At 44.2% G+C, this 24,713-nt stretch overlaps 1 protein-coding gene and 1 non-coding gene across 7 annotated transcripts in view; one reads left to right on the top strand and one right to left on the bottom strand.

Moving 5' to 3' along the window:
• SCUBE2 (signal peptide, CUB domain and EGF like domain containing 2) overlaps positions 1–24,713 on the top strand; it is a 68,041-nt gene that overhangs the window by 22,579 nt on the left and 20,749 nt on the right. For 4 of the 6 annotated variants that reach the window (XM_027563229.1, XM_027563230.1, XM_027563227.1 and 1 more), the window contains 11 exons: positions 42–158; positions 869–958; positions 3,184–3,300; positions 4,226–4,348; positions 8,075–8,191; positions 9,672–9,794; positions 10,208–10,324; positions 10,565–10,651; positions 12,321–12,425; positions 14,736–14,891; positions 15,285–15,491. In XM_027563229.1, the coding sequence (XP_027419030.1) occupies positions 42–158; positions 869–958; positions 3,184–3,300; positions 4,226–4,348; positions 8,075–8,191; positions 9,672–9,794; positions 10,208–10,324; positions 10,565–10,651; positions 12,321–12,425; positions 14,736–14,891; positions 15,285–15,491 (1,359 nt within the window). The remainder of the gene's footprint in view (positions 1–41; positions 159–868; positions 959–3,183; positions 3,301–4,225; positions 4,349–8,074; positions 8,192–9,671; positions 9,795–10,207; positions 10,325–10,564; positions 10,652–12,320; positions 12,426–14,735; positions 14,892–15,284; positions 15,492–24,713) is intronic. The other 2 variants (XM_027563232.1, XM_027563233.1) reach the window with 2 other exon arrangements.
• TRNAG-CCC lies at positions 2,882–2,954 on the bottom strand. The gene has a single exon. It is a non-coding gene; the product is annotated as a tRNA-Gly (tRNA).

Below are 24,713 nucleotides of genomic sequence, written 5' to 3'. Positions count from 1 at the left end.
GGACATCTCAGTGTTTGATGTGTCGATTCATTTTCTCTTAGTGACCTGTAACCATGGAAACGGTGGATGCCAGCACTCCTGTGAAGACACCGCTGAAGGCCCAGAGTGTAGCTGCCATCCTCGGTACAAGATGCACTCGGATGGGAGGAGCTGCCTCGGTGAATGGTGACCCCAATGCTGGGTTAGGGTCTTCCCCAGCCTGCTCGCCACTAACCCAACCCTAACCCAAACCCTAACTATTAATAGTGTTTAGAACCAGAGGTAGGGTGTTGCCAGTGCACTTGCCCTCAAGCGGGTTCCATGCTGCTTCACATGGGGCAGGGGCAGTATTCCAGACCTGGAATGGGGGCCCTTTTCTCCCTGTGAGAACTTGGAGAGCCCTTGTTCCTCTCCTGGACTAGGCTGCTCCCGGAGCTGATATTCTGGAGATTGGTCACCTCCCAAGAGAGCTGTTCATGATGACAGGGTGGCCTTTGCCGTCAGCAGAAGCCAGAGTTGCATGCTTATGGCTGGATGCCTGCCCTGTCCATCGTGATGTGTCCTTTGCTAGCTCCATTTTAGAGGTTCCCCAATCCAAGATTCTTTTTGTCCTGAACTAGGGGTTCTGAAGTGAATCTGAAGCTTGCATTCCCCAGGGTCTGTGGTCAGTACAATATAATAAAAAAAAAAAACTCTTTCCCGTATTTAATGTCTATTAAGGCTCTGTGGCCATGTAACACAGAGCCTCATTGCAACATGTTTTTTTTGAGCAAAGAGTCACATTTCTCACATTGTTCTCGTGTCTGGGATTTCCAAGGAAGTGGTTGTGCTGGGGATGAACAATCTGACTCATTCAGTCTGAGAACTGTGCTCTTTGCGTCTCTTGCAGAGCGAGAGGACATTGCCCTGGAGGTGATGGAGAGCAACACCACGTCCGTGGCAGATGGGGATAAACGGGTGAAACGGCGGCTGCTCATGGGTAGGCGCCTCACACACACCCACCAGCCCAGCCACTGCATTGTCCCTTTCCGTCCCCAACTTACAGCCTCAGGACTGAACCTGGGGCCACGTGCCCCAGACCAGCTGGACCGGAGTCAGCAGCTCCTGTCCAGCTGAGGTGTGTCTGTTCTCCACTCACTGCTGTTGCTAAGTCACCATCCAGGACCCCTGATCCAGTGGGAAGAACATCGATTCAGCTGTCAGCGTAGCTGGTTAGCATCTGAAACTTGCCAGACTTGGGACTTGGAAACACTGTGTCCTGGCCTTCCTCTAAAATGGATGTAATACAGTTGATCTCTTCGGGCTATCAGGAAGCTCAGCTAAGACAATAATATGCCAAAGTGCTCAGAGTCCACTGCCTGGGACTTAGTGGGTGGTCAGTACATGTCAGATCCCCTCCACTCTGAGTAACTATGAAGAGAGAGGCATTTTGGGCAGCCCCTGCTTAGCATGGCACTTTGGCTGGGTGTTTGTCCACTGAGTCTTCTAGTTCAGACTCAGCTGTGTTAATGGCAGGAGAGATGAATGGAGAAGAGCGGCACTTGGCTGAGGGACACAGGAAGGTCTGCCAGCAGGCCCGCTGGAGCTGCAGGCCACAGACAGCAGACACTCAGCCTTGGCTGTGGGGTGGGAATCAAGCAGCTCCTTTGATGTTATTATTCTGGAGAAAGCTTGGCTTGACCTAAATGAAACTGATCTTTGGATAGCTTCTGGATGTAACGGTCAGGTAAGATATTAAGCAGCCGTTGGTTACCAGGCAGGTGACATTTCTGAGCTCTTTTCTGCTCTGCCCTATTAAAATTATTATTTTTAATTGCCTTAGAACAGTATGTATGAATAATATAAAAACCTTAAAGAGTTAATTAGTACTTAATAGTACTTATAATGAAACAGATCATTTCCTTGTCTCATAACTTGCCATTTGCCAGTGGCCACAATTTTTAATTCTCCTGGTTGTTTCTTCTTCTCCTGACTTACCCTCCCCCATATTTCTGAAAAGGGAAGTGTATATAGTTATTTCTTGATGTCAGGTGTTTTTTTTTTACCCCTTCACCACAGGGTTCATGGGATCTTAGTTCCCTGAGCAGTGATCGAACTTGCATCCTAGGCAATGAGAGCACGAAGTCTTAAGCACTAGGCTGCCAGGGAATTCCCCTGATGCATCAGTTTTAAATAGTAGTTTTTGACTTCCTACCACAGAGAATTAAGTTGTTAAGCTCCCTTTTGACCCCCTCCCCCAATACACACACAGACTCCCTCATACCCTTAATATGTTGTTATTCAGTCACTAAGTTGTGTCCGACTCTTTGCAACCCAATGGACTATAGCCTGCCAGGTTCCTCTGTCCATGGGATTCTCCAGGCAAGAATACTGGAGTGGGTTGCCATTTCCTTCTTCAGGGGATCTTCCCAACCCAGGAACTGAACCCAGGTCTCCTGCATTAGGGCAGATTCTTTACCAACTGAGCTGTAAGGGAAGCTAGTTTTCTTAGTACCTCTTACCATTTTTTTTTTTTTTTCCAAATTTCTGGCAGACCTCTAAAACCCTTTACAATGTGTTCAAATACAGCAGATAACTTGCCAATTGAATTTTTTACAGAAAAGTCCCTTCTGAGGCTTCCACCCTGCTCCAGTGGGGCCTCATTCCTGGGCCAGTTGCATATCTGTCATCTTGGCCTTTCCTGGAGCACCCACTTGGAAATTCCCTTCCCCATGCTCCTGCTTTGCTGGATCCCATGGCTTCTGTTTTGTTAGTTTGCAAGGGTAGATAGAAATTTTTTTTAAAACTCTGCACACCTGAAAATGCCTTTATAGTTTACCTTCCCCCTTTCTTAAGAATTTGGCTTAGTAGAGTTCAAAGTTGGGAAGAATATTCCGTCAGAGTTTTGAATAATGCCCTGTTGTTCCCCAACCAGGGACTGAACCTGGGTCCCCTGCATTGGGAGTGCAGAGTCTTAGCCACTGGACCACTAGGGAAGTCCCGATGTCACTTATGCAGAGAGGGGATGGGGAAGAGCTGCACTTGCTCTTCCTCTAACTCACCTGTGGGTGGCAGAGACTTGGGGTATGGCTGTGAGTACCCCACACACTCCCTGATGTTCATGAATTTTTGTCAAGTATTACCACTGCACGGATGTCCCTTTCCTCCCAGCTGTGTCAGCACTTCTCTACGAAGCTAACTGCCTCTTTCTTACCTCCTTGGCAGAAACGTGTGCTGTCAACAATGGAGGCTGTGACCGCACCTGCAAGGATACTTCAACAGGGGTTCATTGCAGTTGTCCCGTCGGCTTCACGCTCCAGATGGATGGAAAGACCTGTAAAGGTAGCCTGGGCCTCTCCATGCAGCTCACCTGGGGGAGTAAAGGCAGTTCTCCCCCTCCACGCCTCCTGAGCAACTCCAGATTTGCTTATGATTCATATTGATCAAAAGGAAGCGTTTCTTCCCTAGGCTAGTAGAAGGTTATAATTGAGGAAGCTTAATTAGAACCGACTTAATTACAGTAACTGTAGAGAAGGTCAGCTTCTACAGGCACAATCCATTTCAGGCAGTGGCCTTATTAGAAAAAAGCAGTTGTTCACGGAAACATTCATTTCCAGGAGATAATATCATCCTATCATAAATAATAGCCAAGATTGTTATCCAGAGAACTTAATGAATGTACCATCAACATGTTGCAATGAATAGAGACCCCAGTGACTTAGTATTTCATGGGCAAGAGTACAAAGGCGTCGTTCTTTAATGTAATTTTAAAAAAGTAGATAAACAGTTACCAGATGAAACAGAAAATATAAGATTAATCAAGTATCAGAAATCATTTAAAAGCATTGAGGCTATTTAATCGTTATGTAATTTGCCAAAACAAATATTCTAGTTCCTTATAGTTTAAATCGTTAAACTGGAATGGGAAGTATAGAAAAGGAAGCCATCTCATCTTGAGAGACCAGTGCAGGCATGAGAGAGTAATAGGGCATCCCCATTTTCCCTCCATTTGTTTCCTTAATGCCGGTTAAGAGAAGGGCAGCGTAAGTCCGAATTCTCCAGGGTATGAGGCAATTGTCTTTCAAAACGGGTTAAGCCAGGCAAGAGAAGGTGTGTAAGATGGAAAACATCAGTAAACATCCTTAAATGCTTTTATGGGTCTCTTTCTGTTTCAGAGAATAACGAAGCACACACAATAGCACTTCAGGGATTTGTGGCTAACAAGGCAAGTACCGCTGTCTGATTTGCCGATGCTTGCCTGTTACAGATATTGATGAGTGCCAGACGCGCAACGGAGGGTGTGATCATTTCTGCAGAAACACCGTGGGCAGTTTTGACTGCAGCTGCAAAAAGGGATTTAAATTATTAACAGATGAGAAGTCTTGCCAAGGTATGTGCTGAAACATAGCTGTGCCCTGCAGTGCCCACTGGTTGGATTGGAGAAGATGAAACCCTACTCGGGCCGAGACCGCCTCACTGGGCTTCTCAAGTGGAGTCGTTAATCCAACCTCCAGCCTGTGCTTCACTTTTTTCATCTGTTAGATAAAATACAAACATGAGTTAGCTCACAGGTATATTTTGGAAATTCAGTTGCTGATGATTAGAGAACACCTCAAAGAACCTGTGTGGTGTGATTACAGCCCAGAGCTTGCTGCTAGAAATGGATCACAGAATGCAAGCAGGGTTGTGTTAGGGTTGAGATGATGAATATGTTCCCTTTTCTAAAACTTCCTTGAGTGTTATGGATTTCCTAACAAAATTTGGTGCAAAGCGATGTTGATTTAATTAACATATCTTTTCTCAGCAAAAAGTTGGGGTCAACTAATTGGTCCCTTTCTTATAGGCCTTGTTTGAATGACCAGCCTTTGGTGTTGGGGCAAGGGTAGGGGATGAGGGAGGGAGGGGACTGAGTGGAGGAGAGGCTGGGCAGTCCTTGGGCAGGATGTCAAACCCCTTATCAGACACGTTCTTCCCACATAAGGGATATCTTAAGGGAACTTCTCTGGGTAGCTGTTATTGATATTAATAATTGTTTTGGACAGCGATAAGCTGTTTTGGGTTGAGGGGGCATCATTTATATTTCCAGATGAGCACCTTTTATGCCCTATTGACATGCAGAAAGAAACCCCCAGGAAAGATGTGCTGGCGTTTATTCCTGTTTCATTTCTGAGAATAAGAACAGCCTAATTTATTTGGTTTGAAGTCCCACAATTAAATCAAAATCAGAAAAAAAATCTGATTTCACTTCAGATAATAAAGATGCAACATTACTTTTAAAAAATCTTACGGTCTTAAAATCTTAAGTTTCTCTCTTGGTTTTTTCCTTCTTGATACATAATTTGTCAGACTCTTCATAAGCCCCCTTTAAAGTCAGCGAGTTCATTTTAGATAACTACTGCATGATTTTCTTCTGTTTGACTTGGAAAGAAAATTTACTGTTCCATATGATGTTTCATAATGTATAGAGCAAGAAATACTATTTAAGCTGTGTAAACACATTAAAAAGGAATTAGAAAAGTGATCTCATTATTTTTGGCAAAGCAAGAGCCCTTTGTGAGCAGCCAAATTTAGCTACCGAACAAACCCACATTCTCAGTAACTGGCTGATATTAATAACAGAATTCATAGAATGACATCAATTGCTACAGAGCAAATAGACTTTTTCTCATTTTTCACTGGTCAGTCTTGGTAGAACAAATATTTGCACAGAACAAACTTGCTGAAGAAATTTCCAGGACTTCTGGGAAAAAGTGGATGAAGAGATTTTGTAAGATTTTGCCCTTTTTTATTTCTTGTTTTTCATTCCTCCGATTCCTTCCAAATGTTTGTTTTTTATTAACGAAGTTTCTCATGGCACAGTTGGTGTTGAAAAAGGGATCTAGCAATGGTCTAGTTGGCTTGCACTGAATCCTGCCCTGGTCCTGGTCTATCCATCTGGGGACACAAGTCGTAACTGTTAAAATCTTCCCAAGAGTTGAGGAAGTGAAACACTGAAATTCCAGCGTACGGGAAAGATGTGAGAACAGACCAGGGAAGAAGAGATGATTAGATCGACAAAGGCAGCCTCCTGAGGCTAGTTTCCATGATCTCAACTGAAGCCAAGGAGGCTTCCATGCTGAACCAGGAAGGGAGGGGTCTCCTGGGACTGAAACAGGAGGGAGGAACAAAGCCAAAGGATTGGCCAAAAGGATCTAGTTTGGTGCTTAAGCACCACATTTCAGGGTCTGCAATAGAAAATTACTGAGGATGTTAGTGTTAATGCATTTTTTTAAATTTTTTTGTAGTGCAGAGGGCATTAAAGCTCAGGATCAACTGGTCTCCTGGGGCCAGAAGACAAATTCTGGCTAGACCCAAAAGAGATATCTCCAGCTCAAGTGTTTTCTCTTTTTAATTGAATATAGCTTATAACATTACTATGGCTCTTTTACCAATTAGTAATAGAATAGTAATAACGCACAGTCAGGTTCAGTTCAGTCGCTCAGTCGTGTCCAGCTCTTCGAGACCCCATGAATCGCAGCATGCCAGGCCTCCCTGTCCATTACCAACTCCCGGAGTTTACTCAAACTCATGTCCATAGAGTTGGTGATACCATCCAGCCATCTCCTCCTCTGTCATCCCCTTCTCCTCCTGACCCCAATCACTCCCAGCATCAGAATCTTTTCCAATGAGTCAACTCTTCGCATGAGGTGGCCAAAGTATTGGAGTTTCAGCTTTAGCATCAGTCCTTCCAATGAACACCCAGGACTGATCTCCTTTAGAATGGACTGGTTGGATCTCCTTGCAGTCCAAGGGACTCTCAAGAGTCTTCTCCAACACCACAGTTCAAAAGCATCAATTCTTTGGTGCTCAGCCTTCTTCACAGTCCAACTCTCACATCCATACATGACCACTGGAAAAACCATAGCCTTGACTAGACGGACCTTTGTTGGCCAAGTAATGTCTCTGCTTTTGAATATGCTATCTAGGTTGGTCATGACTTTCCTTCCAAGGAGTAAGCGTCTTTTAATTTCATGGCTGCAGTCACCATCTGCAGTGATTTTGGATCCCAGGAAAATAAAGTCAGCCACTGTTTCCACTGTTTCCCCATCTATTTCCCATGAAGTGATGGGACCAGATGCCATGATCTTTGTTTTCTGAATGTTGAGCTTTAAGCCAACTTTATCACTGTCCTCTTTCACTTTCATTAAGAGGCTTTTTAGTTCCTCTTCACTTCCTGCCATAAGGGTGGTGTCATCTGCATATCTGAGGTTATTAATATTTCTCCTGGCAATCTTGATTCCAGCTTGTGTTTCTTCCAGCTCAGCGTTTCTCATGATGTACTCTGCATATAAGCTAAATAAACAGGGTGACAATATACAGCCTTGAGGTACTCTTTTCCTATTTGGAACCAGTCTGTTGTTCCATGTCCAGTTCTAACTGTTGCTTCCTGACCTGCATACAGGTTTCTCAAGAGGTGGGTCAGGTGGTCTGGTATTCCCATCTCTTGAAGATTTTTCCACAGTTTATTGTGATCCACACAGTCAAAGGCTTTGGTGCACAGGCAGCACCTTAATAGTTTATAACCATTTTTAGGTATGTTAGGGCTTCCCTGATGGCTCAGATGGTAAACAATCTGCCTGCAGTGAGGGGGACCAGGGTTCAATCCCTGGGTGGGGAAGATCCCCTGGAGGAGGGTATGGCAACCCACTCCAGTATTCTTGCCTGGAGAATCCCATGGATGGTGGAACCTAGTGGGCTACAGTCCTTGCTATCACAAACAGCTGGACACGACTGAGTGACTTTCACTTCTCTTTCACTTTTAGGTATGTTATTTCACTTGACTTCATTTCAGTATCTTGAATTGCTCAGCCCTGCAAATAAGCATGGGTGAGAGAGACCCACTGAGCTTTTTAGTTTGCAATAGCACTTGGAAATAAGGGTCCTGGCTGTGAATATACTTCTTGTGGGTTGCTTAACACTTTCTTTAATACAAGTGAGCAGGAAGAGCTGATAGATAATTCTTTGCTCTGTTTTTTTTATTGTATTGGTCAGCAACTAGTGTTCTTATAAGCGTGTTTTTCTCTCCGCTTGTCCCTCAGAGTCAGTTTCAGCTCCCCTCTCCCTTTGACAATTACAGATGTGGATGAATGCTCTCTGGATAGGACCTGTGACCACAGCTGCATCAACCACCCGGGCACCTTCACATGTGCTTGCAGCGAAGGGTACACCCTCTATGGCTTTACCCACTGCGGAGGTGAGCAGAGTCCCTCTAGAGTCACATGAGGCTGGGCCTTACTCCTAAGGTTTCCTGAGATCAGGGCCAATTTTTCTACCTTGGGAGCTGGACTGGACATACCCGTCACTTAACAGTAGTAGGGAGTCCCTCAGTTCAAGGGAAGCATCTGCTATGGGAAATCTTCTCACATTGATCCCTTTAATTCATCAAGTGTGAGATGGAGCAGAGAAAAGAGCTGAGTTCTTTCAGTGGTGAATGCTTTATGGACTTTATTGATGCTGTTGTACTCAGAGAATGGAGGGTCTCTCAAGAGCTGATGCACTGTCTGCTGGAACTTCCCAACAGATAGTAAAGTCACAGTCCTCAGAGAGGCTTGGCGGTGCACCAGCTGATCCCACAGTCTTACTGTGCATAGGGGCTGGCTGTGGGGCTTGGTTCGAGCTCTTTGAGCTGGTCTTCGTGCAGGCCTCTCATCTGGAAGTGGGACCATGGACCCTATGTCTCTGCTGAGCCCTTGAAGCAACATCTTCTGATGTCTCATGATCTTACGGCTAAGTCGACTATAGCCCAAGTCAGATTTGGTGTCACTCTGCGGCCTCTAATCATCAGATGCATTTAGCAATCTTTGAGAATGCAGATTCTGATTCTGATTCTAAATGGCTAGACTTCCAAGGTGATTTTGGAGATTTGAGGATATGGGAACCACTGATCTAAGTATTTCCTACCCGATCCTTGTGTCCTATGTCCTTAGGAAGAATGGATAGTAGTAATTTGTCATAAATAGTGTTGTTTCTCTTCCCCTTTTCAAAACATACCCGTCATGGCTGAAGACATACTCTCCAGTCCATCAAGAAAGTTCAAGGAAATGTTTCCTGAATATGAATATGTATCTGCGTTTTAGTTGGAGTCACCTTCCAACTTGGACTCAGTCTCAGGTTGATGGGGATTAGTGCACATCATTTTTCTTTTTTAATGCCAAAATTTTGACAGCATAACTGCTTTATTTTTAAAAATTTAATTATTATTTATTTAGCTGCATTAGGTCTTCATTGTAGCACACAGACTCTCTAGTTGTGGCACATGGGCATTTTTTTTTATCTATACCCTAACTTTATAAACTATCAAGTGGAGAATCCTCATTCTCTCTATCTCCCTCGGGATGTAACTCAGGAAGACAGTGGAGTTTTAACTTAGGGGCCTGTGCTGTGGCTGAGTTGGACCCTGAGAGTAGAGTGTGACCCTTTCTCAGTGTGCTCGTTGGGGCAACTGTTTGGTCAAGAATGGAACTTGAGATCATCCTGGTGAGGTTCCTGCCAGGAAGTCCACTGAATGGGGAGGGGGGTCAGCTGGTGCCAGGTGCACGTTCTGAAGGCAATCAGCACGTTCCCTTAGTGAGTTTCAGTCACGTGACTCCCCTCCTGCTTCTTCCTTGATGGAGGGATACTGTCAGCCGGGTCATTGACAGACGGCTGTGACAGGAGAGTGTTTTACTTCCCAGACACCAACGAGTGCAGCGTCAACAACGGAGGCTGTCAGCAGGTCTGTGTGAACACTGTGGGCAGCTACGAATGCCACTGCCACTCTGGGTACAAGCTCCACTGGAATAAAAAGGACTGTGTGGGTAAGAGTCCCTGCGGCTCAGGCTCAGCGCAGCCCAGCAGTTCTCGCCATGCCCCCCTGGACCCGGCGTGTGCCGGCCAGTCCTCGACTGAACTCTCCTGCCCTCAGCTGCAGCAGCCCATCTTTAAATAGTTCAAAAACAGGAGATACTTTGCAGGCTCTTTGGTGTTTCCTTCTGTGCTTCAGCGTAGGTTGGAACTCACTTCTGTTTGCTTTTCCATATGAAAAGAATAGTAAACCAGACGCTCCTTTACCCTGGGCGGGTGGTGGGGAATAAGCGAGTGTCTGTGTTTTGGGCTGGGCATCAGCGCTGCCTTCTTCGCTCGGGTCTTTGGTGTGTGGGAGTCAGCTGGCCTGGTCTCACCAGGAAGTGTCCTTCTCTCTCTGTAAGTGTCTGCATTTTGTCCTGTCTAGAAGTGAAGGGGGGCCTGCCCACTAGCCTGTCACCCCACGTGTCCCTGCAGTGCGGTAAAAGTGGTGGAGGAGACAGGTGCTTCCTCAGATGTCACTCTGGCATTCACCTCTCTCCAGGTGAGTGGGTTCCAGGCCCGGGGCCAGGCCCTCCTGGCTCTAGGTGTTAGAAGCCCTCACAGGTCTTCCAAGTATTTGACCAGCTGCTCCCTGGCCCCTGGAGGCCTGTGCTCTGAGACCCTGTTTTCTGGGGGTTTTTCTAGTGGTTCACGTGGAGCGGGGGGAGGGAGGGACTTGAGCTTCCGGCAGGAGAGCCTGTAATCTCGCCCACATGCTGACAACCCACCTTCTGTCTGTCAGGACTGCAAGAGGCCTATTCTGTCACCTGCGGCTCTTCCTCTCCTCTCAGGAACAAACAGCAAAAATCAAATGACTCCGCTTTCGGGGGTAATTACCAAATCTGCGTGTTGTCTCTGGGGCTCACTGTGTTCGATGGGCTTCATTTGTGGGGTGCTGTTCTTGGGTGCTGGCTTTGTTTTCTTTTCTCCTAATCTCTCTGATGCCACGAGCATGTTACAGGATGTTCTTGCCTGCAGCCTCGGTGCCTGCGATCTGACTCACCACATAGCAGACACTTACTGAGTGTCCACTCTGTCAGGAGGCTCTGTGCAGCTCTGGTGGGTCATAATATTGGGCAAAGGGCCGTGTAGCTCTGGGGCCAGGAGACTCGGGTCTCCCCAGCTTCTGGTACCGTAGAGCCCCTCAGAGGCACAGCAGGAAAAAACAGGTACTTGGGGTGCCTGGCATTGGTGGAGACATGAGCATGACAAGGGAGCAAGGATCCTGTCAAGAGAAAGAAGCCCAAACCCTTTTCGGTTTATCAAAAGACAAAGAGTAACCTTTGAAGCTCTTCAGAGGTCTTGTTCTTCCAGATTTAGACGGGTTTGTGATGACGTCATGAGAATATCTAAATAAGGAAATGGTTCTAGATGTCCATACTATGCGTTTAAGCAAAGGTAGAAGCTCAGAGCATGATAATAACAGCTTGTGTTGAATTGATGGAGCAGTTAAAACATGTGCGAGCTGATTTATTATAATCCACACGATAGCCCTCTGGGGCTATTTTATTATTATTTTTATTAACCAGATGAAGAAACTGAGGTTTAGCGAGGTGAAGTAGCATATCGAAAGTGAGTCAGATGGGACACTAGCGGAGCCAGGATGTTGACCAGGCTGCCTGGATCCAGTCTTGAGCATTGCCCTTCACTGCTCTTCTTGTGCGATGCTTACACCCAGTCAGAGGGGACATTATGGTCTGTTTCACTTAGAAATTAAGGCCGCCCTAAGGGTGGGCAAGCAAATCGTTAACAGTTACCAGACAGTAGGCTAAACATTTTGTTGTTGTTGTTTTGCGTTACCTCATTTAGTTCTCGTAACAGCTTCAGTAGTGTAGGGACTGTCTGTTTTGTGGATGAGGACACTGAGGCTTAGGGAGACTGAGTAACCTGCTCAAGTTCTCATCACAAATCGAAGGGCTGGAATGGGAATCCTGGTCATTGGCTCCAGAGTCCAACACAAGGTTAAGACTGCCTGTGGAAGGAGAGCAGAACGTTCTATGTGAGGCCCTCACAGCAGGCCCTTTGCTCCCTCACAGACCCTGAGAGTCCTGGCCGTGTTGAGTGATGCTGTCCTTGTCTGGAATGGTGGCTCCCTCAGCCCTGCCCTCCCAGGACGGGCTTGTTGAGGAGAACCTGCCTGTCCATTTTTCTCCACTGTCTTGTCCAAATGTGAACTGGGGGATTCTGGCCTTCCTTCTTGGAAAGGCACAGAAATGACCTCATTTTTCATCTCACTGCTGAGGCTGTTTTTGGCCCTTCCTTTGTTATGTTTGAGCGCTGGATTCATCTCAGATGAAGGGACAAGCGTAACTCTTAGGAGGCTCCTGGTGCCGTTCGTCCCAGGGTCATGGGTGCCCCCGGATCCCAGTCTTCCTTGGTCTCAGTGTAAGAGAGGGGCTCAGGGTATGCTTCCAGCAATGGACAACTTGCCGTGACCCGCTGGGATTTTCATTCCTTTGCCTCCAAAGGTAACCTCTCTCACTTGTTTCTTTCTGAAGATGTCGCCACCGTCAGGACAAGTGTAACCTTTAAGCTAAATGAAGGCAAATGTAGTTTGAAAAAGGCTGAGCTGTTTCCTGAGGGTCTGCGACCAGTCCTCCCAGGTATGGAATCAGATGGCTGGTGCAGGAAGTGTGTCTGCATGCCGGGGAAGGGATCTGTAGCCAGCAGAGCCCTTCAGATGGGATCCTACGGTTCAGACTCTCTATGGACTCTCTTCTCAAGAGGAAGAAGACCTCTGCCTGGCAGCTCCATATGCCCCTGGGGTTACACATTAGGACCTCCTTTGCAGGGTACAGAGGGTGAACCTCTGGGGAAATCTGTGAGTTAATAGCAATCAATATGGGCTTAAGATGCATTAGTAACTTGTGATCATATTGGGTTAAAATTTCTAGATCTTAGAGTTTGCTTAAAATATAATCCAAAGAAATGAAAAAAGGTTTGGCTCAGAAAGGATCATCTTTGGTGAACAAAAATATCATATCCAGCTTTTCTGCTGGATCTCATCTTTGGAGGCAGTGATGCCATTGGCTTCAGCAGAACAAATACTTTCCAAGTAGACCTGGCTTTATGGAAAGAGCAGCATCCAACATTCCTCTTTCTCCCCAGCTCACATTTCCAGTATTAGTTCATAGAATAATTTTAGAGAATAAAAGAAAAATCAGGATTCATGTATTAGGGAGGGTTCTTTCCCTAGTCTACCCTCAAATAAATCATACAAACAAATAAAAGCATAGTCACTGTAGTCACATCTGGCTGCCTATTTTAAGTAACTAACCAAGACTAATTTGGGCACCTCCATTTGATGGAATTGGAGAAGGAAATGGCAACCCATTCCAATATCCTTGCCTGGGAAATCCCACAGACAGAGGAGGCTGGGCACTACAGCCCATGAGGTCGCAAAGAGTTGGACACAACTTATCAACTAAGCAGCAACATTTTATTGAATATTACACAGCTATTAATTATGGGTTTTCTTGATGGAATATTATGCAGCTGTTAATTATGGGTTTTCAAAGAATGTTTAATGACATTAGAAAATGTTATAATAAAGATGAAAAAAAGAGTCACATTTTGTATATCTAATATAACCTAAACTGTGTAAAAAAAAAAAAAAAAGCATAAGTAGAAGAAAAACAAAGAAAACTCACCATGTCCTTATTAGTGGGTTAAATCTAGGTGGAAGGATGTTGAGTGATTTTAATTTTTTTGCTGAATTTTCCAAATTCCCCAATAGTGAGCATTTATACTTTTAATCAGAGGGTGAAAGCATTATTTAAAGATAGATTTGGTCTTTAGTTTATTTAATGATATTATACTAATGTTAATTTCTTAGTTTTGATAAAGATACATGTAAATATAAGATGTTAATATTAGAGAACACTGGATGAAGAGTATGTGAGAACTCTGAATACCCTCTCAGAAACTTTCCTATACATCTAAGCTTACTTCAAAATAAAAAAAAATTTTTAAATAGATATGAGAAAATAGAAAGTGAAAGAGGTTCAAAATGAACATCTATCCAGTTTGAGATTTGAAGTGAGCCTTTTGAGAGGTAAGATGGATCTTTAGGGAAAAATTAATTGCCTTCTCCTTCCTTTGACCCTGATGCCCTGCTGATTTGAACATTCTTATAATGTTAAGAGAAGAATATGATACAGATAATTCATCAGTTCAGTTGAGATTAGTTCATTGTATGGATAGTATGTGGATCTGCTCTTTGGTTCTGGTTAACAATCATTAGTCAAAAGATTCACTGGAAGTCATGGAATGAGGAGTGAGGGTCAGAAACGAGCATGTCCAAAGCCTTACATAACACCTTCACTCCCGTCCTGTGTGCCTTCATGACTGTTTGGATCTGTTGATCTTTGTGCCATTTATTGCTCCTGGTTATTTCAAAATGAGTCGTCACTGTTGATGTGCTTTCCAGCTTTCTCTTTGAGTTGGAATTACTCCAAGGTCAGTTTGCCTGAAAGCAGGAGTTAATTTCCTTTCTACTCCCATGCTCGTTCCGTACTTGAAGACTCAGCCCCTGCTTGAGGCATCATAGTTCAGCTTTAAAGAAATGAACCCTGAGAACATGAATGCACCTTAGCAAACCACCAGTCAGGAAGGCAAGACAACCTTTGGTTCCAGTCTTCCACATGTGTGGCTGGTCATTCAGAAACATCAAGCATCTGTTCATGAAAATCAGTTTCGAGAGCTAATGGTAAAGTTACATAGGAGGCAATACTGGCTCTTCAAGATTAGTGTCATCGTGCTCCAGGCTGAGGGCTTGCAGTGTCTTGGCATCTGGAGTTAATCATCTGGTCCCCAGAGAGCTGTTCTAATGAAATGTTTACAGAGTTTGAGCGAATGTTCAGCTGAGTGCTTTGCCAGGATTTGGCTTCCGATAATTTTGTTTCTCCATACAGAGAAGCACAGCTCAGTAAAAGAGAGCTTCCGCTACGCAAACCTTACATGCAGCTCTGGCAAGCAAGTCCCAGGAGGCCCTGGCCGACCGAACGCCCCTAAGGAAATGTTTATCACTGTTGAGTTTGAGCTTGAAACTAACCAAAAGGAGGTGACAGGTTGGTTTGAAAATAGTCTCTGGTGCCAGGCTTCTTACAGCTTTCTCCTGTTTCTTTGCCTTTTGCCCTTCATCATTCGTGTGGGGGGAAATTGTGCATTCACTTAAGTATCTCCTGTTTTTTTTGTTTGTTTACCCCCAAACTACACTGAATTTGTTTGGAACCTGATGATTTTATCTGCCTCATCAAAACTCAAAGCTACCATTTTGGCCAACAAATTTCTGTTTGAATCAAATGCTGCCCAGCCTGCTAGGTGCCCAGCTCCATGTCTCTCCCCATGCTGTCTGCAGGGGGCTGTGAGTGTTGGTAGGCCCTGCAGTCGGTCTAGACATAGTCCAGCAGATACGTACAGCAGCCTGAACTCCCCTCCACTGCACTCTCTGGTTTCTGCAGTGTCTTGTGATCTCAGTTGCATCGTAAAGCGAACAGAGAAGCGGCTCCGGAAGGCCATCCGCACTCTCCGGAAGGCTGCCCACAGGGAGCAGCTGCACCTCCAGCTCTCAGGCGTGAACCTTGAAGTGGCTAAAAAGTCTCCCCGAACATCTGAACGCCAGATAGAGTCCTGTGCAATGGGCCAGGACCATGGAGGAAACCAGTGTGGTGAGTGGCCTGCTAGCCGGGACATTTTTACTAATAGAACTCTCTTGAGCTCCAAAAACACTAAAGGCAGCCATAAGCAAGTCTGGCCCATCCTTTCTCCCCAGGCTCCTTCCAGAGAACACCTGGGATCCCCACCCTCATTTGAGATCTACACTTGGTATTGCCCTTGCCTACTGGATCAGGAGCCCCTGAACACGAGGAGTAGTGCCTGGCACTTAGTAAATGTCAGTTGAGGGATGGGATGGAAGAGGCAGGGCTGATGAGAAGAGAGAGGGTTGTCCTTTAAGGGTCTGAAGGACCGTGGTCTTCAAAGCACTGTGGTTCCCCCAGCTGGGGAAAGACTGCAAATATAAGGCATCACTGAGCCTTCTCGACATTCCACTCTCAACAGTTCCCCTATCATCTCCCTATGGTTTGACCCATGATGGCAGTTAACAAACTCTTGTCTATAATTTTGTGGAGGGGAGAGGCTAGAGATCCTCAGTTGCTTTATAAGATCCCTGAACTATGGCCCAAGTTTCTGATGAAGTTCTAGGCAAGAGGAATCTGGGCAGGAGGTTCCAAGGTGGTCAGTCTTGAGGTGTGTTTGTTGTGAGAGATTGTTCTGGGCAATTATGGGAGACTCTACTGAAGGAGTCTTAGATGGGGGGAAAAGTAGGGTCTCACTTTATAGTAATGTAATGATTTGAGGCTTCACCTGTGACAGTCATAACACTAAGCACTTTATCTGCATTACTTCATTCAATCCTTATAGTCATCTGACCAGGCAGTGTTATTATCTGCATTTTACAGAAGAGCAAACTGGAGTTCAGAGGGGTAAGTGTTCTTGCTCAAGGTCACATGGATGGTCCTACTCCAAACCCTGTGCTCTGGTCCCAAAGAAAGGTGAATTTCAATAAGCAGACCCCTCCAGAGTAAAGTGATGTCCTTTCTAAAGTGTCATTAGAGGAGCAAGGCCTGAGAAATGAAGCTTGAGCTAAGGAGTAATAAATCAGTGTTTCAAAAGAAGCAAAGCTAAGTCCAGAGGCACTTGTTCAGAAAAGTTGTCAGCAATAGCTCCACATCCCTATTCTGTTGCTTTGCCAAAACATACTGGAAATCATGTGTAAAATCAGGTGGTAACTGTCTACCAGGGGGCTGTTCTCAAATAGTTGTAACTCTCATTCCAGCTGACTCACTTGAAAAAAAAAAAGATTAAAAACAACCCAGCTGGTTGATTTGTTCTCACTTAAAATTCGAAGATTCCAGTTTTCATACCAAAATGGTGATGAGAATTGGCTGTTGCTGCCCTGGTTTCTAGAGTGAGCTGCAGAAACTGTCAGGGCCAGGCAGGTCTGTCCTGCTTCTGGCCTCTCAGAGCTGTATGGCACCCCTCATCCCCCAAATGCTGTCCTGGAGGTAGAGGATCCTGCAAGCTCGCCAGGGAGCTTTTATGGCCAGTTAAGAGTTCAGAAAAAACTAATGTCAAGGGCCTTGGGGAACAACTCCCAGTGAGAGTATTATTAATACTACTATGGGCATGCTTCTGGGGAATAAAGAGCTCACGGTGAGGATCAGGAGTTACTTAACAGAGGCCTCATGACTGTGGCCACTCATGGAAGACACACAGTACGAGGTCAGTGTGGCTGTTGTGTGTGTGATATCCTGAGGTGCTTGTCATGCCGAGTTGGGTTGGATTTGCTTCTACGAGAGGCCACGTGTCTTGTCTCAAGAGCTCCCTCTAGCACTGGATGAATTCTGTAGCCTGCAAGGGACTACAGGTTCACCCCGTCTGACAGCAGTGTTGACGATTTTACGATGTCAAGGAACACAGCCCAAGGAACTACCAGTGAAGCTTTCCGCCTGCTGGAGGGAGGAAGTGGGTATAAAGAAGGGTCAGTTGAGTTAGCTGGAAAGGCTTTTTACCCAGCAGACTCCTGGCAACGGCAAACCATGGTGTGTGTGTGTGTGTCTGTCTTATATTCCTGGTCGATTAACGCAGTTGTGTCCAACTGTTTGCAACCCCATGGACTGTAACCCACCAGGCTCCTCTGTCCATGGAATTCTCCAGGCAAGAATACTGGAGGGGGTAATCATTCCCTTCTCCAGGGGATCTTCCCGATCCAGGGATCAAACCCACAGACCCACATCTCCAGCATTGCAGGCAGATTCTTTACCATCTGAGCCACCAGAGAAGTCCTGCACTAATGGTGTTAGAACTTCATAAAGACCAGGCTGACTGGTATATTCTGAACTCTGATAGCACATGCAATGAAGACAAATGGAGGATAATTCTTTTGGGGAATTATTTTATATTTCTGGGACTTCTTTGGTAGCTCAGATGGTAAAGAATCTGCCTGCAGTGCAGGAGACCTGGGTTTAATCCCTGGGTCAGGAAGAGCCCCTAGAGAAGGGAATGGCTACCCACTGCAGTATTCTTGCCTAGAGAATGCCATGGACAGAGGAGCCTGGTGAGCTACTGTCCATTTATGTTTCTAGAAAAGAGCCCAAAGAGTGTTTTGAGTCACCTAGAAGGAGAGATGGGACTGTTATGTTTTTCCTTTAAAGTATTTTTTATTTAGTTTTTAATTACCTATAAGTGGTACATGTGTCAAATGATATAGAAATGTACACAGGATGGAAATTTTCCAATCAGCTTCTAACCCCACTCCCCAGAAATAATCACTGTCAATAGTTTGCTGTGGATTTTTCTACATCTGTTTTTATGCAGATATAAAAATGAAATTTTATTTATTCATTCAACGAATATTTATTGGGCACCAAATGTGTGCCAGGCACTATTCTAGGTGCTGGAATCCAGCAATGAGACAAAAAAGAGCAAAAATCTCAGCCCTTGCCGAGTTTAGAGTTCTAGAAGAGGGAGACAGGCCACAAACCAATAAAGAAGAAAGTATATCCTGTAGCAAATAGTGGTGAGGGAGTGAAGAACAGGTAAGCAAGGAAGTGGAATAGAAAATGCCGAGGTAGGACTTCCCTGGTGATCCAGTGGTTAAGACTCCACGCTTGCAATGCAGAGGGGTGCAGGTTTGATCCCTGGTCATGCCACGCAGCACAGCCATAAAATAAAAACAAACAAAAAGAAAATGCCAGGGAAAGGGGAGGGGTGGGGATGAAGGTACTCTGCCAAAATGCAGACTATGCTCAGGGGCTGTGGTCATTGAAAAATGATATTTGGGGAGAGATGTGAAGGGTGGGAGGCACCGGCAGTGAGGACTTCTAGGGGAAGAGCCCCGGGTAAAGGAAACAGTGAGACTAAAACCCCGAGGCACCGAGGAGAAGGCTGGGGTGATGGGAGCTGGGTAAAGGAGGGTGGAAGAAGAAAGTCAGAGCAGAGGCACAGGGCCAGAGCACGTGGGGAGTGGAAACAGTGGTGAGGACTCTGAATCTGAGTAAGAGGAAAACCTGAGAAGGGGTTTTAGCAGAGCGATAACAAGGTTCTGACTTATGTTTGAAAAGGATAACTTTGGCTGCTGTATTAAAAACAGGCTGAAGGTTTGTGTGTGATAAAACAGTAAAAAATATATCAATGCAATTTTAACATACTGCATATTGTTTTTAACTACAGAGTAGATCATGGCCACCTTCCCATGCTAACAGAGGAGCTGTCGTACTTCTTTTAAAGCTTCCTGGTCTACGTTTGTCTTAAGACACCAGTATTTATTAGCCATACTCCTGAGGGTTACATTTAATCAAGCTATTCCTAATTTTTCTATTACCAACAATGCTGCAATAAATATTCTTTTTGTGCACAGACCAATATTTCTGGAAGATAGACTTGTAGATGTTTAATTGCAGGTCGAAGGACGTACATGTTTAAAACTGAATAGATACTGCTAATTCAACCTCCAAAAACATACTAATATATACTCCCCCCAACATTGTGATTGAGTGCTTATTGCCCCACATCATTGGTAACATGGATTATATTTTATTGATCTTTTTAATTTGCAACTCAGATTTGCAAATCTGATAAGTAAAAATGATGGTCATTTGAACTTGTTTTTCTTTGATTATTAGTAAAACTGAGTATGCTGTCATATGTCTGTGGCCATTTTGATTTCCTCTTCTAAGAATATCCATTTTCTTTAGCTATCTTTCCATTGAAGTTTTTGTTTTTCCAACATAATTTTTAAAAAATAAAATTTAAGGCCCCAAGTTTTATCAAAGAACATAGTCACGTCTGATCAAACATTTTCTTTCTTATAATAATTTTATATAGTAAAGTCTCATTATTTAAGGACTTTGAGGACAGCCCGCTCTGCAAGTGATCTTTGTACCATCTGTGATCAATTTTAGCAAGATGGCAAAAAAAAAAAAAAATAGCAACTATATTCTCCAAGGAACAAATTCCTCAAGCTTGTAGTAATTCATAAAGTCCTTTGTATCTAAAGAAAAATTAATAATGACTTGGATTTCTCTTTTTCTTTCATAGCTATTTATCCTTTCATAAAGGATACATTATTTAAGAAATATACTTGCTAAAGTATAAATTTTTGTATTTGATTATTTTGAAACTTGCCGAAATTTTAAAAAGACAACCCAGACAACTGGCAAACTGGGAAGTATTCTAGTGCCTGGGTCCTTGAGAAACTAGAAAAGCTTAATTCAAATGTTAATAGTAGTAGCTTTCTTCTGCAGCAGTTGGGAAAAATTAATTCAAACAGAATTTATTGAGATCCCACTCTGTGCCACAATAAGAACTTGGGATGAAGCAATAAGAATATAATGGGTGAAAACTGTGCTTTTATGAAGCTCACATTCTAATGCAGAGAGATGGGTAATCAAAAAGGAACGGAAAGGATAGTTTCAGAAATTATAAGTGCTATTGAACTAATAGAACAGAAAGTGTCAGAGGGGAGGAGAGATTTCTGCTCTTTACAGGGTATTCAAGGAAGGCTGCAAGAGCAGGTTGCGTTTGAGCTGAGACCTAAGTGAGAAGGAAGAACTGAGCATGCAAACCCAATGGAAGCAGGGGGTGCGTGAACAGAGGAGACAGCAGCACATGCAAAGGGCCTGAGGCAGGGAGAAGCCAGGTATTTTCTTCTTAATTTTTTCAAAACAGAAATTACTTGGAATTGAGCAGGTGGAAAATTTCTGTTTTAAATCAAGGAAAATGTAAGTGGTATATATAGACCAATATTAAACTAATATTTATCACCTAGACTTGATAGGAAATTCATTTAATTAAAACAGTTTAAAAAACATAATTTAGTAAAATGTTGACATCTATTGAACACTTAATGCATTCAGCCCTTTGTTAAGCACCTTACCTGTGTGTGTGTTTAGTCCCTTCAATCACTTCTGACTTTTTGCGACTCTGTGGACTCTAACTAACTTCTCTGTCCATAGGATTCTTCAGGCAAGAATACTGTAGAATACCAAGAATGGGTTGTCATGCCCTCCTCCAGGGGATCTTCCTGACCCAGGGATTGAACCTGAGTCTCTTATGTCTCCTACATTGGCAGGTGGATTCTTTACCACTAGTGCCACGTGGGAAGCCCTAAGCACCTTACAGGACTCTTCTAATTTAGTCCTTGTCACAAGTCTATTCTGCATCATCCCATTTTTATAGATAGGGAAACAAAGGCATGAGAAGGTAAGCAGTTTTCTCAATGTCGTGCAGCAAGCAAGTGGCAGAGCCAGGATTCAAATTCGGGTCTGACTCAAGAGCCCACGTTCCTAACTCTTAGTTTGAATACTCTCAGCTCTCCTGGGTACTGTGTATGCCCTGTGATTATCCTACTCATACCTAACTCATATGGAGAGTCCTCTGTGGGCCATCTTTGTGGTGGGTGCTGAGGAGGACTGAATAAGTAAGATAGCATCCCTCAAGTTGTCACCCTCCCAGGGAAGAGTCAGAGAAGCCTTCCCCAAAGAGGGGAAGCCTCAGTGAGCTTTAAAGGAAGCACAAAGGGAGCACAGACGATACATAAATGGGTAGAGGAACAGTCTTGGGCAGTGAGGACCAGCAAGATGTGCACAGGGAATCTTTGGCATTTCAGTGTTACTATCCCTGGAGTGGAAGGTGGGATGTGGTGGGCAGCAGGGCTAGTGGGAAAAACATGGCTAAGTCATGAGAGACCTTGAATATGTTTATCTGTAGGTGACAGGTATCATTAGAGGCTTCAATCAGGGAGCATAAGGTCATATTTATATTCTAGAAAGAGCTCTCCAACTGAATTGAGGGGCAGGACTGGAGGCAGAAAAGCCTATTTGAGAGCTTCTAAATGCTTTGCATAAGAGATACTGAGAACATGAAGGCACTAGATGGAATAGAAAAGCAACAGTGGATTAGAGAAATATTTAGGAGGAGACGTGAACAGCATTTGGTGATAAATTGGATTGGGGACTGAGATGAGGAAATGGTTGGGGTGAGCTCAGAGGTTTCCGACTTGGCCTCTGATCCTGCATTTTCTTCCCATATGTCCCCCATCTTACCCAGCCCTGTTTCGTATGCAGGAGGCACCGACAAAAAGCCTGTGGGTTGGTTGAATGGTAAGATGAATGTGATCACTGGGGAAGAAATAATCAAAAGATTTATAGGAAAAGCAGAAAAAAAAAAATGGGCTCTTGAGAGGGCATGAGAAAGAATGAACACTCATATACCAGAAAAGGAGACTGAAGGCTGAGTTTGAGTTGAAGACACTGAAAAGTGCAGGTTGGCAAGTCGAGGAGGCTTTTGAAGCAGGGAGTGAAGCAGTCAGAGAAGTACTTTAGGAAGGTGAATCTGTGGGTAATAACAGAGCTGGGGCCAGGAGGAACGGCCAGCAAGGGAGTGCACTGGAAGGTTATTGCAGTAATCTAGATATGAGATGGTAAGGAGCAAAGGACACTAGTGCCATAGGGATAAAAAATCGGGGACATACAAAAGGGACCCAGGTATAGGATGCTGCAGCAGGGAGAAGAGAAGTCTGGGATAATGTGGTTTGGAGCCTTGGTGACTGGGAGTGTAGAGATGCTGTTTATAAAGAGGATAAAGTCAGAGGGGTAGGAAGACTTGGACAGGGAAAGGGAAGAGAAGCATTCCCCTTGGGAAAGTAGAATTTGAGTTACAACAAGACTCCCAGGCAGAAATGTCCACAGGCAGGTGGGAGTCTAGGAAAATGACGTCACCTTTCCAGGTGTAGACTGACCCCCCCAACTTGCGTCTGTCCACACTGCTCTGACTTGCCTACTGTTAAAAGGGATGAACAGCCCACACTCCTTCCTAGGGCCCACTCTTCCCCTGGGGCTCCAGGGCCCATTCCCTCTCACCATCTCAAGAGCAATGTTCCTGCTCTTGTCCCCACTGACCCTGCATCTCAGAATTCTCCTTCTCTACTGGATCATTTCCAACAGCACACAAACCTGCTCCTTTCTTAAAACCCGCACAAATCCTCCTTTGACTTCTTTTGCTTCTCTCCAGATCCTGCCTCCTTTCTTTGACCCCCTGTCAAGCAAAACTCCCTGAAAGACTTGTCTAAATTCCCTGTCTTTGCTTCCTCATCGACCATTTTCTCCTCCACCCTAACCAACCTGGTTTTCATTCCCAACGTCTCCAGGGGAACTGCTTTTCCCAAGGTTTCTAACAACTTCCATGTTACCAAATCCAGGTTGCCAGCTGTCACCCAGACTCTGCTGACCCCTCCCTCCTCCCGGAAACTCTTCTCATGGGTTCACACACCACACACCTCTGGTTCTCTTCCTGCTTCACCGGCTGCTCCCTTTTCATTTCCCATGCTGGGGTTCCCCTAATTTTTTTATCTCTAGACATCAGGGATCCCAGGGCTCAGTCCTCCATGCCCATCCCTTATTTTTTTTTTAACTCTCTTCGATGACCTCATTCAGCGCTGTGATAGTTTTAAATACCACCATATGCTGGTGACTCCCAAACTGCCCTCTACAACTCTAACCGCTGAACTTACCTGTCCTAGAGGTGCCGAATGTTTTATCACACATGCGCACACGCACACACACACACACAGTGAAATATTTTTGAATTTATGAATTTTTACTTATTTTAAAATTATATACTTATACTATTACCTAATATATTGTATGCATCATTTTAAAAAAAGAGATACAGATTAAATAAACAAAATTTTAAATAGCTGGCTAGCCTCTGAAGGCACCATGCTGACAACTCAGCAAGGTTTATTGTTAACGGTAGTGGCTGTAAATCATTTTTTTCAAATAGTCTTTTGTTCATTGCTAGTGTTTTGGCTCACTTCTTGTCAGAGCTGATTAAATCATTGCTGTTCCTATCTTGGGATATGGTTTGACAAGAGCTGGTACCAGGAGAACAAGCTGTGTCCGTTCTGCGCTTCCCTGGGGCTCACCTGCGCCTGCATCCCTGGTCCTGCATCATGGGTCCAGGATTTCTACAAGAATTGTTGGAAGCTGCTTTCTACTTCGTGATGGTTTGTTTGTTTGAGACCAGATAATATAATCAGGAAACCTGTTCAACAAGGCCTAATTGAAGTTCTTCTCGAGACACGGGAAAGAAGTGAGTCAGTCGGTACCTCCCCACTCGCAGGTCTCTTTCTTGGGGATTTTGTGTCTCCACATGTGTGTCTGACTTGTGGAGATGTGGGCTGACTGAGGGGCCAATCTCTCTTCTTTTTTAAACAGAAGAACTTAAAAAAATATATATTTTTTTCAGTTTTATTGAGATATAATAGACATGCAGCAAAGTATAAGTTTAAAGTGTACAGCATAATGATTTGACTTCCATGCATCATGAGATGATTACCACAGTAAGTTTAGTGAACATCCATCAGATCAAATAGTTACAGCACTGAAGAAATATGAAAAAAAAAGTTTCTCCTTGTGATGAGATCTCTTAGGGTTTACTCTCTTAATAACTATCGTGTATTACATACAGCAGTGTCAGTTATATTTATCATGTTGTACATTATATTCCTAGTACTTATCTTATAACTGGAAGTTTGTACTTATTGACCACCCTTATCCAATTTCCTCTTCTCCTACCCTGATCTCTTTTTCTGTGAGTTTGTTTGTTTTTGAATTATAGCTGACCTATAGCACTATGTTAGCTCCTGGTACATGACATAGTGATTTGATATTTCTATATATTTCAAAATGATTACTATGGTAAGTCTGGTTTAGATACTAAACCAATGAACCTTTCTTTATGTCTTATTTTTTAGGTAAAATTTAATGTGCATAGATGTGAAAATACTTTGTAAACTGCTGAGGTGTAGTAGTCTAGCTTGGAAACCA

This window comes from Bos indicus x Bos taurus, chromosome 15, assembly GCF_003369695.1.
Source record: "Bos indicus x Bos taurus breed Angus x Brahman F1 hybrid chromosome 15, Bos_hybrid_MaternalHap_v2.0, whole genome shotgun sequence".
Classification (NCBI taxonomy): Eukaryota; Metazoa; Chordata; class Mammalia; order Artiodactyla; family Bovidae; genus Bos; species Bos indicus x Bos taurus.
Note: the sequence above shows the minus strand (reverse complement) of the source record. Positions and strands in the feature narration are given on the sequence as shown.